The sequence below is a fragment of the Crocodylus siamensis genome, chromosome 2 (assembly GCF_052110815.1).
Source record: "Crocodylus siamensis isolate JL-2025a chromosome 2, ASM5211081v1, whole genome shotgun sequence".
Classification (NCBI taxonomy): domain Eukaryota; kingdom Metazoa; phylum Chordata; order Crocodylia; family Crocodylidae; genus Crocodylus; species Crocodylus siamensis.
The window spans coordinates 86,886,883-86,901,442 of record NC_143396.1 but is presented as its reverse complement, the minus strand read 5'-3'; the positions used below and the strand labels follow the sequence as shown (position 1 = coordinate 86,901,442).

Below are 14,560 nucleotides of genomic sequence, written 5' to 3'. Positions count from 1 at the left end.
AGCATTAGAGTGAAGTAGCAAATATATGAATACTCATCATCATCATAGTAATTTCTCTCCAAATTCATGTTGCAGAAACAAGATGTACAAAACCCCAAATATTTATAAACAAGTTTTATTTATATGGCTGTATTCCTGCCACATGTTTATCAAGTGGGATCATAATTTTGATTAATTAGTACTGCTATGTATAAATAATGAAAACAACAGTGTGTCCTATGTCATCTTTATCTTTCTTCACTTTTTCAGTAGTAAAGGAATCTAAGTATGATAATTCTCCCTATTTGAACATTGTTTCACCTTGTAAAATATGAATTTCTTCAGATAGGAACCTGTATTTCACTTTGACTTTTGCCAACAACATATCCTCATAGTGATAGGGCATATATTTCTCTGATGTATAATCTTGATGTTTTAAATACTGACCAAGATGGATCAAAGAAATCATGTGCAAAAAATGTTTATGGTTGTACTTCCCCCCCTCAGCTTTATTCTTTTAAGGATATACACATTAACTATTCTACATATAAGTTGAAGATAGTACTGAGTATATATTAAATTTAGTATATAGTTGGATCTGAAGAATGAATGTCAAGGGATGTATGTGTTCTTTTCTTGTTTTGACATTTCAAAATCTGTACTGTAATCTGCAAAACGCAATAGGTTTGTTTAATTTTTTTGTGTGTGTGTGTGTCTTTACAGAACTTAGATGATCTGTTTCAGTAGTAACCATAATTATTCATATGGCTGTCCATTGGCAATGGAACATTTCATCTTTGGTTTCATAGTTTCTCAAGTCCACTGATCTACTTAGTGGCTTTGCAAGTTTTATGAAGTTTTTTTCACCAGTAAAGTACTGAGTAGCCTAAATAGAAAATGTTCCTGAAATATTTGTGTGTGATCCAAAATGGTGAGGGAAATGTGGGATGTTTATCTAATTTGAATTTTTTCTGGTTTTCTATTCGGACTGTTTTCTTGGAGTCCTGTACTTGATTCGATTATTTCATCTTTCTACATTTTGTATTTTTCATATTTGCCGTTGATACAAAGACCCTAAATGTTATCATTGTAATAATGTAGTTTCAGGGAGCTGAACTCTGAATTACGTCTTGAGCAGTCTCTTGTACTGTACTCCCCATCATTTCTGTGTGTTTAATATATGTTGCACATTATATATTAAATATATATAATGTGCACCCCCCCCCAGCCCACAGCCCTCCCACGGTGCATGTAGCAGCAAGAGCTGCACCCCCACACCCCACACCCACTTAGAGTTCCCTCGGATTTTTGGGGGGAGGATACATATGGCTATTTTTAATGAGCCATATTGGCCGATACTGAACCAATTGCTGATTTATGCAGCTGGGAAACTTGAAGAGCAGCATCTGGCTGGTAAGTCTGTTGTGGGGAAAGGGGCGGGGGGCAGATGGAGATTCCTGCAGTGAGGGAGGGAGTGGCAGGACAGGCACTGAACAGCCGGGGCGAAGTGCGGGACAGAGCCACGAGTGGCTCATCTGTGGGGCACAGGGGAGGGGGGAGGGCATCTCCCACCACTGCATGCACCCTGGGAGGGCATGGGGAGCATGTGCCCACGGATTTGCGCTCGAGGCAAGAGCAGGCTGCCACTATGGGCTGGGGCCAGGGTGGCAAGGAGCTCTTCCCGGCAGTGGGCTGGGCCATGCTGTGGTCAGGTTAGATGGTGGCTCTCATATGGCGCACAGGTCTGGGGGCATGCATCTCCCAGGAAGAGCCTGGTACACCCTTCCCACAGCCCTCCTGGAGTGCATGTAGCAGCAAGTTCCCTCAGCTTAAAGTTCCCTCAGCTTTGCTACCTGCTGCAGCCCCGGGAGCGGTTGACACCACCTGCCTGCAGTGCCAGTTTGAGTATTCCAGAATTTTGAGTGCTGGATTTATGAGGTTATATTGTAGAAAGAAAATGTTAAGTGAGTGTGTGCTGAATTTTTAGGTTTTTGAAATGCATTAGCTTCTTTGATTTCTCTAGCTCATTCTTTCTGAAAATTGAGCATTTTTAAAATTTTCTGTCTACTAGCATGGTATCATGACATTTTTGTGTGACTTTCTTTGCCTAGTCTGAATGAATAGGCCAGTGAAGAATAGCAAGTACCATGAAAAATATTTCTCTGTGATCATACTTTCACACCTCGTTGGTGGATGTCGTATGCATACACTATTCTAGGTTCATGAATGGTTGTTACTGATGGAAAAGTTCTTTCCTGTCTTGTTTTTTGCTCCACTACCTATTCAGTCAAGCAAAGTTGATTTTTACATTGTCCAGTTTATCTTATTCCAGTATTGCTGTCAGAATCCAAAATTGCAAGTAGCCAGGGAGAAAAAAGTCCTGGATTTGAACCTAGCTTATTTTTAAAAAAAACATGAAAGCAGACTCTTCTGCAAAATCACTTAACTCTTAAAAGCTGGATCCAGAAGAAAAGCAGTTAATACCATGAAGCGCGTAAAATAAAAGTAAGAAACACTATTAAAAATGAGAGCTTTGACCATTTTGCCAAATAGACCATTCTACATCCTAGTAGATACCTCATTGTCTGGATATTTTTCTTAAAAGTTACTTTGAATTTCCTGCCCTTTCTTTAGTTTACAACATTTTTATGTATCTCCAAAAGCATAACTATTGGTGTGTATGGATTAACTGTTATAAGAAAAATCAGTTTCTCAGCTTATAGGTTCTTTTTGTTTTCTATGTATCTTCCTTATTTGACCTATTTAAAAATTCTTCTTAGTGAGGTGACTCAGAGATGAATGTGATGTTTCAGATTGTGCCAGGGACGTGCAGAGAGGGATTATTTAAGTAGCACAGAATTCTTACTCCTGTATCATATTGCAAAATTATATAATTTACAGTCCTCTTTGTCTTTTCCAGCCAGTAACCAGTATTCTGGTTATTCATCTTCTATGAATTTTATTTGAAAACTTGGCATTTAAAAAACCATGCTGCAGGAGCCCTTTGTGAACACCTTTTTGGCAAATGTCATAGTGAATTAATTGGGGGTCTTACTGTGGGGAGGAAGCTCAAGTTGAAGCCAACATAATTGTAGAATGCAGCTTGGAAACGTTCTTAGTGCACAGACTAGACACATTACAGATGAGGGTAAGGATCACACTGCTTTTTAAACCAGGAGTACTATCTAGTGGGGGCTCACCTCCACATTCATTAATGCACACTAGTTGCTGCACATTTCATTTAGTACTTGCTTAATGAAGTACTTGATCTGAGCCTTCAAGAGGCTGAAAAGCAATGTGCAGTGCAGCACGCTGGCGCTGCAGTAGCACCAGTGCACGGCATTTAGTGACACGTACTGAACAGTAGCCTAATACTACTGCACGGTAGTGTATTAGCACAGTTTTTGCCTGGCAAGCTTCTGCACAGTGTTATTAGGCTACTGTGCATTATAAGTGTCTCATATAGACGTGCCCAGGGAGGAGGAGTTGTTGTTGTTGTTGTTGACGACTTCATACATGGATAAGTAGTGACTCACTTTGAGGGAGGTCATAATAAAATGTTGCTTTAAGGGTAGAATGGTTATTGAGGTTGTGGTGATGCTTAAAGGTATCAAATGTTGCTTCACAACTGAGATTTATTTATTTTTTTGTCTTGAAGACCATTCTGTGTAACTATTGGTAAAGAAAAAATGCTATTTTGTCTCATAGTTTTATAAAGAAATTCAATTTCTTGGGGAGTTATTTGAAACCGGGAGTATGCTGCATTTGGTATGAAAGTTATGTTCTTTTTGTTCAAAAGAACAAGTATATGTCTTTGTGAAATTATATTTAGACTTCCAATTTTCCCGAGTTTAATGAGCATATTTTCATGTGTTCATCTTTGGTAAGTATGAACTTTGTCATTTTTTCTATGCTCCCATGTACTCCCATGCTCAGCGTTTTGCCATGCGTTTTGGCATACATAGCTTTCATATTTCTTGCCTTTCCTGCTATTCCAATAAGTACATTTGTGCCAAAAACAGATTACCTGTAAACTTTATGAACATTTGAGGGAAGAAATAGACTGCAACTGAAGCACCACAATTACTTGCCTTCTTTAAGGCTGTGACTTTTTTGTAGCCCTTGGATTTTGTCAGATACTTATTTTTTCCAATGGGACAAAATTATTCTGGCAGATAAAAGCATTTTTTAAAATTAAAGTGTAATTTTTTTTTCTGTATTTCATTGAAATGACTCCTTATTTTGAGACTTTAACCTTGGCACTCTGCTCACATTGTAACTTCTTAAAGAAGAAAAGCAGTGTGCTCCCAAACTTCATCAGAGACGCATTTCCATGTGATTTAGAGGACAGTGGTGTTTTGTTACATGTAGGCTGCACTTGGCTAAAATTATTATGAGAGTGCCTTTATTGCAACTATGCTACACTGGACACATGGGCTAAAAACAGATATTGGGTTCATTCATTGCAGGTCTGATTTGTTTCAAGTTTCGACTTGCATCAAAACAGGTGCAGGACGGTCTGTTTACAGTCACACAGCTTGAATGGCAATTAACTCAAATTAGCCCCAGTTGTCCTGGGGGAAAAGTGTTATTTCTGTACTTCACAGGTATTTAAAATGGGACAGTGGGCTAGCATTTTTTTAGGATCCCAGAATAGAAGGCTGCATCCAGGAGAAATCTGATGTCTGCTTTCAGCCATAGTATGCTAAAAGTCCTTTACATAGAGAACTGAATAGTAAGTGGCCTTGCATTACTTATTTCAGAATTCATGATAACAGAAAATACAACCTTGGGCTGAATATTATCTGTGGAAGTAATTGAGTGGTAAACAAAGCTAATTGCCATATGTTTTCCTACTGCTGAGATTCAATTTCCCTGACCATTTTTACACCTTAGGCTCTAATACTGTTTCCTAACATGTTTCATAACCATGCTGTCCAGCCTGCTGCATACCAGAATTCATATTCTGACACCACAACAGTGCTAGACAACCTTGTTCTGTCTTGGTGTAACCTGTAACTTCATACTGTTCATTTAAAAATGCTTAATGCCACTCATCCCTATGGCCCAAGTAACTTTGATATTTGTTTTTAAAACTGTTCCTCTTTAACTTTTAAAATTATAGATTATTTTAATAAATTCCTAGCTAGGTCATTATCAGAACACACACAATAAATACATTCATGTACAATAAAAATGTTTCATGTATTTGGGTTTTGTTGTACTCCCCCTCCCTCCAGCTTCTTTTTTTAATTTATTAAATTTAAGGCAGGTGTGGTGCTGGGCATGCGACATCAAATGCCAGTTCTCCCACAACTTGAGCAAAGACTTTGCCTGTTCCAATAGTTCAGTTTTATTTGAATTGAGAGAGGAGCAAGGGTTGTTTGTGGGCATGCTGCCTGCAGTATGCCTGAAAATAACAGACTTGCTGCTGGTCTCCAAGAAATTACCATTTTGCTGTGTAAATTGCACAGCATGGGCTTGGCTACAAGAGCCATTTTTCAGCCCTTTAGTTTTTTAAATGTGAAGTTTAATATCCTAAACTTATTTACTCAAAGATAGATCTGAACAGTGTTTGTGTTTGGAATTAGTATGTTGCTGCTGTATTCGTTTGTTGCTGTTAGACGTTTAAACATGATCAGAACCATTTAGGACCTTTATACTCTGGAAAATTACATTATGACCTTGAAAAGTCACGATAATACACTTGGAACTCTTGTATAGTCAGGGGGCATTATTTATATGATCAGAAACATGCACAGTATGTGTTCACTTTCAATCGGAAAATACAGATATAATCTAAAGGAAAATGTGACTTGGAATTTTTGAACTGCTTTCATGTGTGTGGAACTTGAAAATAAATCACTGTGGACTGATTTTAGTCTAACCATTGCCAAAGTTTTTGTTGTTGTTCTATGGACACGTTTTGTAGATTTATTACTTTTTACAAAATCAATTTTATTGGACTTTTTTTACAAGTTAGAATGAAGGGTTACTTTGTTCAGATGATGTGATTCAGATCTGTTTTCTCTAAAAATGTCCCTTAGTACAACCATACTCTAACTGTGTGGAGAACTTGCTTGTATTCTTGTTTAGAACTGCCAGAATGGTGGAGTGTAGGCCTAGGTAGCAGCATAAGCTACTAGAATTCAGGTAGCCTGTTACCTATATTTTATCAATCATACTGGGTTTTTGCATACATCTTTTGATGATAAATTCACTGAAGCCAAATACTCCTTGTTTATATAAAACATTTTAAGCAAAACCATTATACCCTTTATTTAGTACTAAATGTATATGATCACAAAAATGTTAGAAAGACTGATAGAACTTGTCCTGGATTGCATTGATTAAAATTAAGATGTAAAGAGAATTATAAGGATGCTTATGAAAGGAATTATGTAATTAGTAATCCAGAGGTATTTAAAAGCACTATGAAAAAAAGAACGTGGCTAGTTGGCTTTGGCTCAGATTAGGTTGGTATGTATTAAACTGTGTAGTTAGGATTTTTTCTCTGATTTCCTTTTCACGGCTACACCAAAAGTAACCTTGGACTTTCTTATTTTTATATTTGTATCTAGTTATGATCAAAGGAGTGAACCAAACCTTTTTCTATTGGTTACCAGCGTACATATGGTTACTGGCAATTCTGACAGAAATTTGCCTAGCTTGGTGAGAGAGCTTTGGATTATGTTTAGAAAAAGAAATAGGGGGACTCAACTTTAATAGTCCTTAGATTTTTGCTGATCTGTATCCACAGATTGGAAAAGGAAGTTGTGAAATCAGTATAGGTTTATATATATTTTAGCATATAAGCAGATGTTGTAAACAAGTAGATGTCTGAATATAATATCTATAATCTTTTCTATATGTTAGAACATTAATTTTGTTAATTGCCTTTCATATATATTAAGATCAAATCTGGCATTGTGAGCTGTATGGAACTTTTGCAGTGCTGAGATCTGAGTTTTTGTTTTAAACTGTCTTTGGCATATAAAGGTCAATAAGAATTCTTAATTGATTGCAGATCTGTTACCACTGAGTAATAGTGATGCTATTTTAAATTCAGCATTTAATCCCTACAAACTAGGAATGCAATTGCAGCGTTTAGCCTGAGCCTATGTTTAGTTACATGGCATGTGTATATTCCCAGCAAGTTCTTGAATGAAGTTTGGCTGGTGACGAATCATACCAATGCAAGCTGTAGGAAGCAAATGAAAAGATGAATAGAGTCACCTCTGTTAGGAAAACTTTTCAGATTCAGTTTCTTCAATATTCCACAGTCTATTTATAATAAACAACTAACAACAACTTAACTCCATATTTATTTCTTAGATCCATACTGTAGTATAACAGCTGTTACAGGTCGTAGATTTCATAGCCATTAGGGCTAGAAGGGACCTTGCAAGATCATTGGGTCCAGCCCCCTGCCCAAGGGGCAGGCAGTTAGCAGGGGTCAAATGATCCTAGTAAGATAGGCATCCAAGTGTTTCTTAAAGGAATCTAGAATATGTGCCTGCACCATCTCTGGGGGAGTCTATTCTAGGCCCTGGGGACTTGGACAGTAAAGAAGTTTTTCCTTATGTCCAGCCTAAAACAGTATTCCAAGAGTTTGTAACTATTGGACCTAGTCTTCCCATGGGGTGCCCTGGTGAACAGATGTTCTCCCAGTTCCTGGTGCATACCCCTTATATGCTGCCACCAAGTCACCCCTGAGCCTACACTTTTTCCAGGCTGAAGAGTCCCATGTCTCCCAGCCTCTCCTCATAAGGCCTGTTCTCTTATCCTCTAATCATTCACGAGGCTCACCTCTGGATTCTCTCAAGCTTTTCCACATCCTTTCTGAATTGCAGAGCCCAGAACTGGACACAGTATTCCAGCTGTCATCTCACCAAGGCTGACTAAAGTGGGAGGATGACTTCCTGGGTCTTGTTAGAGATGCATCGGAAGATGCAGGTCAGAGTTTTGTTTGTTTTGCTGGCTGTGGTGTTGCATTGGTGGCTCATGTCCATCTTGTAGTCGATCATGACCCCCAAGTCTCTTTCAGATTTGGCGTTAGCTAGAGTAGCACCGCCAAGCCTATAAGTGTGGTGTGGATTCTTTCTCCCAAGGTGGAGCACCTTGCATTTCTTGGCATTGAATGCTATCAGGTTTTAATCCACCCAGCTTGCAAGCCTGTCAGGGTCAGCCTGGATTGCCAGCCTATCCTCTAGGGTGACCACGCTTCCCCATAGTTTGGTGTCATCAGCAAATATAACCAGTCCACTTGTAACATCTGAGTCCAGATCATTTATAAATACAGTAGCAAATTGCCCGTCAAAAAATGACAGGGGGGAGAGGCCAAGTGGGAATGGAACACAGCGTTTGGCCCTGCACCCCCCTCCCCCTTTACCCTCCTTTGTGGTGGGCCTAACCCCATTCCACACCGCTGCAGCACCCCCACTTTGGAGCCAGGCCTGCTCCCCCCACCCTTGCCCCTGCTGCTTCAGCTGCTTTCTACTGCTCTGAGGCTGGGCCCACTCCTTCCACTCTGCCCCCCCCCCCCACCATGGCAGACTCAACCCCATTTCCCCCCCCCCCCCCCCCGCCCCATCCTTGCATCGCTGCTGCTGCTGCTACTGCTGCCTCCTTGATGGAACAGGGGGTTGCAGACCAGCTGCACTGGCCTGGCCCCTCAACCCCTTCCGTCCTGGGGTGGTGGGGCAAGTGGAGGCAGAGGTATGCATTCGCCCCCACCCCACACATTCGCAGCCAATCAGAGTGCAAATAAATCATTACAGCAGACAGACTAAGGCTTTTATATGTATGCTAGCCGATTGCCCATCAAGAATGATGGGGGAGGGACTGATGGGAGGGGACTGGGTTAGAGTCCTGACACCTAATGCCCCATGCTGCCGCTGTTCTGCCTCTTGCAGGGAGTGGGGTGGGGGAGCTGAGGCCAGCACTTCCCCTTCCCTCTGTCCAGCCCTTGGCGTGGCTTTGGAATCATGGCGGCACTCCCCCATATTTAGAGCATTCTGATTGGCTGTTTCCACAAGCCAGTCAGAGTGTGAATAAAGCATTACAGACAGACTTAGGCTTTTATAATATTAGAGTAGAATTGAAGAGTAAAGGTCTGAGAACAGAGCCTTGGGGGACACCACTGGTTACAGTGTGCCGAGTTGATTCAGTTCCATCAACTATCACTCTGGGTCCGTCCACAGAAGTAGTTCCCCAGCCATCAGACCATGAAATTGTCTAGACTTAAATTCTTCTATTTTTCTATGAGGACATCATGGGACACCAGGTCAAAGGCTTTCTTGAAGTCCAAAAATATGATATCCCTCTCTTCTCCTTTGTCCAGGTTTTGTTTGGCTTTTAGAAATTATGTTGTATAAAGTGCTGTATGTGATTTTGTTAAAATAAAGGTAGTTACTACATCTGAGGGGTTCTGTCTGCTAATCTTGCTATCATTCAAAATAGTAATACTTAGTAAGGAACCTTACTAAAATTACTGTTCTAAATTTCGTAAAGATCAGGTGTTAGAACCCATCAGATGCAGCAATCCCCTTTTCCCAACAAAATAACTTAGAGAAACATGATTAACATTTAAAAGTCAAAAGCAGTCATTATGCAAATTACATAAGGACACGTGTTTGAAAAATTTGAAGTTTATGGAACTGATTGTTTAGTTCAACTGAAATAAATAAAAGTAGTAAGATTTAAATGCTAATGCCTTAACTGCTGCTTCTCATGACCTTGTCATACACTAGATGTTTTCCCAGAATCATGCACAAGCAATGGCTCTTTCTGTTGCTGCAGCAAGGTCCTCCTTGATATAGGTCTCACCAAGGAGTTGGCAAATGAATATGCGCCCCATAGTGTTGCATTTCTCCGCACTTGCCTATATTCATGTCATTAGAGTAGCCCCATTTGATCACGTTTTATTTCTGATCTTCCAGTTTGCATGAGCAGGCAATTCAGGCATCACCATGTTGGCCAATCCAGATCCGTCCTTCTTGAAAAGCCTTCTTGGGGTTCCAGTTCCATTTCGGAGCACCTTATTGCTCGTAATCTTTCTTTATATAACTTTGGTCATGCCCTGTCCGTCGTTGTGTCCAGCTGTGTAACACTGATCACATCACTCTTTTGCATTTTAAGCCATTTAGCTACTTTGTGACCATAAAAGGGAATTTCTGCCTGGGGTCTTCCATCGGCTGTGATCTTTCTTTTTGCTTGCTATCTTTCTTCTGATATTAGGTAATGTAATGCCAGCCAGTAAGTACAGGCTATCCTTTGGTGTTGACTTTAGACATCCTGTTACTTCACAACAGCTGTCGTTTAGAACTGGGTCTAGTTTCTCAGCACGAACCGATCTTTCCCATATGGACTTGTGTACTCTGCGGTGGACTAACACAAGGCAGCAGTAGTGGTTCATACTGTAGCTGAGTTTGCTCCTCGCTTTGAGGTGACCAACTTGCACCGTATGTTGTTGTAGACACTGACTTTCCCTTTAGTCTTTAAAGGTAAATGTTCAGTCTAGTGTAACTCCCAAGTATACAGGATTTGATGATTAGTGAGTGGGATTGCATCCCAACTGATATTTAATTTCCTCTTGGCTTCTCTATAGTATAGGCGAAAAGCTGTGACCTGTGTCTTGGTTGGGTTGGCATGGCTGGTTCTTACTGTAGTAATCTGAAAGTTTGCTCAGTGTGCATTTCAGTCTGTTCTTAACAGTAATAAAGTCCTTCATTTGTGTCATGATGCATTGATCATCAGCATATATGAAGCTCCTCATATTAACCTGTATGGATTAGTCATTGGTATATATGTTAAAAAGTATCAGTGCTAGCATGCTATCCTTTGGGAGGCTATTTCATTGTCATCTGCAGTGGCTCCATTTCTTGCACAGTTCTATGTAAAACATCTATTCTTCAAAATAAATTGGATTATCTACACTAGGTGGTAGTCATGCATCATATTGTAGACTTTGGCAAGTAGGTTTCAGTGTTTGACTGCCACATATCACTGATATGTTTGGGTTGTAGGTCTACAAGCACAGCACCTGTTATCCCTTTGTCGAATCCATCTTTGATATCCCTTAGCAAAAGTCAGTAAATATTCTAAAAAAAAAAAGCCAAATTCAGTAGTCCTCTAGGAGGTAGAATTCAAAATATAGAAACTAAATCAGAAACTGGTAAATGTTATGGTGCGTAAGACATTTGTAATCCATTCCTACCTGCAGTTTTAACTTAAATATAGAAGTACTATAATACCTCCGTAATATTAGCACTTACATAAAAATGTGTCCCGAGTTTGATAGACACTATTATGCTTTAATTATCTGTTATCGTCCTAATAAATTGTCTGTCTGTGTATATATATATACAAAGTGTCAGTTAAACTGCACTGAATAAATAATAACAAAATGTATAAATTCTAAAATTCTAGATATCTTTTTATGCTAGGGCTTTGGTCGGATACCATGTTTTCCTCACGTTACACACCCAGAAATATAATACGCACCTTGTTTTTCAAAGCCATTATGAAGAATCCTCCCCCCCCCACCCCCAGAGTTACAGCTGCAGGGAGCAGAGACAGAGCCTAATCTTCAGCTGACTCGCACTCCTTTTCTTGACTAACTAAAACCTTAGCTACTGCTGAAGACTAGTCTCCTTGGATGAACCTATGATCTTGAAAATAGCTAAAGAGCTGTGAAATAGAAGAGACCAGAATAGAATAGAGTAGAAGAGATCAGAAGCCCTAGCAGACAGCAAAATTACTCCAAGAAAGGTTAGGTTGATTAGTGGAATGACCATTAAAAAGGAGAGATGATTAACATAATATGAAGCAAAGAGCAATGGACCATTAACTTAGTCACCCACTCATGGGTCATTGACTCTCAGCTGCATTGTGGAGCAGGAATCAAATCAGGGTGTTTCTGTCCTGGGCAAAAAAATGGCGTTTCCACTTAATACATGCATTCCAAAGTACTGATTTTGGGTAGAAAAGGGGCATCCTGTTTGTGAATTTGCACTATTGAATGCTGTGGAGTACAGTATCTGATTCAATGAGAAATACTTCCAATTAAAATTTACCATAAGCAAAAGATTCTTATATACTTTAGTCATATCTAATCAGAGCAATAGATTAAAGCGCATTATGGATATCAGTGTTCTGAAGTATATTTATTGTATCTTGTGTTACATCTGGAACAAGAGTCTTTCAGCATTTATGATTATTTTGTTTAAAAAACATAAAACTTAAGCTTGTAAGCTGCATCCTCAAACCCCTAGGGCTTCCTAATACATTTTGTAGGGCTCATATTATTGTCAGGGATTAAAGTGCGGCATTAACAATTTAAATGCGTGTTGTGTGGTATACCTGATTCAAATTGTAATGATGCTTTTTCTACTCCGTCTATAGCTTCCTGCAGATTTTACAAAACTGCACCTTACTGACAGTCTCCACCCACAGGTGACCCACGTTTCATCTAGTCATTCAGGATGTAGCATCACTAGTGATTCGGGAAGCAGCAGCCTTTCTGATATCTACCAGGTAGGATTGTTTTCTACCCTACTGATTCTTCCATTTTCTCCATATAAATATTTCTGAAATCCAAAATGACAACCCATAAAAGCAATTGTATGAACTAAGTTAATTTGTGCCAGGTACTGAATGCACACTTTCTTTTTTTCTCAACATCCATCCAGTAGAACAGCACAAATACCAATACATTTCAAGAAAACATTGCTTTTGTTTGAAAATGCAGCAATATGAACTCTTTATCCATTACTTACTAGTCTACTGCTTGCATGTTAAACAGCATTAGTAATCTAATGAGCCTGTGTAACAAGGCACCCGTGTTCTGTTACTCTCAGAGGTATGGGCAAAAACCAGGCAGCCCACAGCTGGCTGGTATCCCAATGAGGCAGTGCTGCCTGACTGCGGAACAGGGCCCAGCTATTATATATAAGGGATGGGCTCTGAACAGCTGGGGCAGCAGTGTGCTGCCAGGAACCTGGAGAGACATCACTGGCTGAGCTACTGCTCAGTACAACTCGGAGGTAAGGGAGGAGCTACTGGGGACGGCAGGAGGTTCCTTGTCCTGAGTACAACAGAAAACTGTACCCTGCTGGGAATAGTGGGCCAGTAGGACTCCCTGTGGTGAGTATGAGGCATCTTCTAACCCCAGACCCCACATCCCTGGTGGGTAGTTGGTCATCGCAGAGGAAGCCCAGGCTCACTGCAAGTACTGAGACAGAGCTGAGGTCAGCAGGAGGAGGGACCTGTGGGAGCGCCCAGACTCTCAGTGGAGTCTGAGGCTGCATTAGGGAGCCAGGAGGTAGGCTCCAGGGGGGATGGAGCTTGGAGTCCTAGTCCCATAGTGAGGGGCTTGGAGCCTAATGTGAGGGGACCTGGGGTCCAGGGAGGGGCTTGGAGCCTGGGGACAGGGTTTGGAGCTTGAGGACAGAACTTGGAGCCAGAGAGAGTCTAGGAACCTGAGGACAGGGCTCGGAGTGTGGAGATGGAGCTAGTAGGCCCAGAGATGGAGCATGGGGCCCAGTGTGGCACCTGGGGGCCCTGAGCATGTGTATATTGAATTGTGATAAGGCCAGGTGCTAGGCCATGAAACATCTGTGAGACATGGGACATAAGGGAAGGTTGGAATTGTGTACATAGGCCTTTGCCTTGTCACCAGGGCAGGTAAAGGGCAGCCTCCCACCTGATTAACATCTGGTAATCATTTACATCAAGGCATGTCAGGCGAGGTGGGCAGGTGGTTTGCCCAGGAGCAAGTGGGCGGGCTTACATTGAGAACGGCCCCGGGACGCCCGCTTGTTACAGCCTGACATACTTGTCCCACAAGTCCCACTTGTTCAATGACAGCATTACTTAATGCTTGTCACTCTCAAAGCCACTTGACAGAAATCTAGAGAAAAGGACTGTGTTACAAAGCTCTTCTGTATCACTTTCGGTTGACTCTATTTGTAATTGGTAGTATTGAAGGAAAGTGGTGATTTGATGTTTCATCATAAGAGGCCGTGTGGAACTTGGGAGATCTGAGCTCTTTTTATGGCCGTTTTGATGCCATTGAGTAAGCTGCTTCACTTCCCTTTGCCTTGTTTTCCTCAAATGAGTGCTTACCTCTTTGTATAGCCTTTTGTTCTACAGCTGAAAAACCTACAAGAGTTAGATCATCACCATCAGCATGTTTAAATGTAAGATCAGAAGTTTTCAAATTTTAACAGTCTGAAAGATTTAGGACATAGTTATGCAAAGAACTGCCAGCAAAACTCTGTGATGTAGCCCTGGCCTAAGGGAATGGTTAGGATTTAGGTTTATGGCGTGTGTTTGGGGAAGTGTACCATCTTAGTGTTAATCATTCATTTAAAAAGTATTTAAAATAAATTTAAAAATAGGGTTTTTTCCTAAAGTGCTTTAGAAACTATATTTGCATAATATCAATGAAATATAGGTCAGCAGCCTTGCAACAAGCCTCCAGACCTATATTTCATTGATATTATGCAAATACAAGTGGTTGCAAGTGGCAGTTATGATGTGCAGTGGTGTCAGTTTCTACACTGCAGAGAGATTTTAA

General features: G+C 40.5%; 1 protein-coding gene across 15 annotated transcripts in view; it reads left to right on the top strand.

The window, feature by feature from the left end:
* The window catches only part of RAPGEF2 (Rap guanine nucleotide exchange factor 2), a 309,133-nt gene that overhangs the window by 232,675 nt on the left and 61,898 nt on the right, over positions 1–14,560 (top strand). For 13 of the 15 annotated variants that reach the window (XM_090036271.1, XM_090036266.1, XM_090036272.1 and 10 more), the window contains one exon: positions 12,385–12,516. The exons of 1 other annotated variant lie outside the window; for it this stretch is intronic. In XM_090036271.1, the coding sequence (XP_089892397.1) occupies positions 12,385–12,516 (132 nt within the window). The remainder of the gene's footprint in view (positions 1–12,384; positions 12,517–14,560) is intronic. One more of the 15 variants, XM_090036269.1, reaches the window with a different exon arrangement.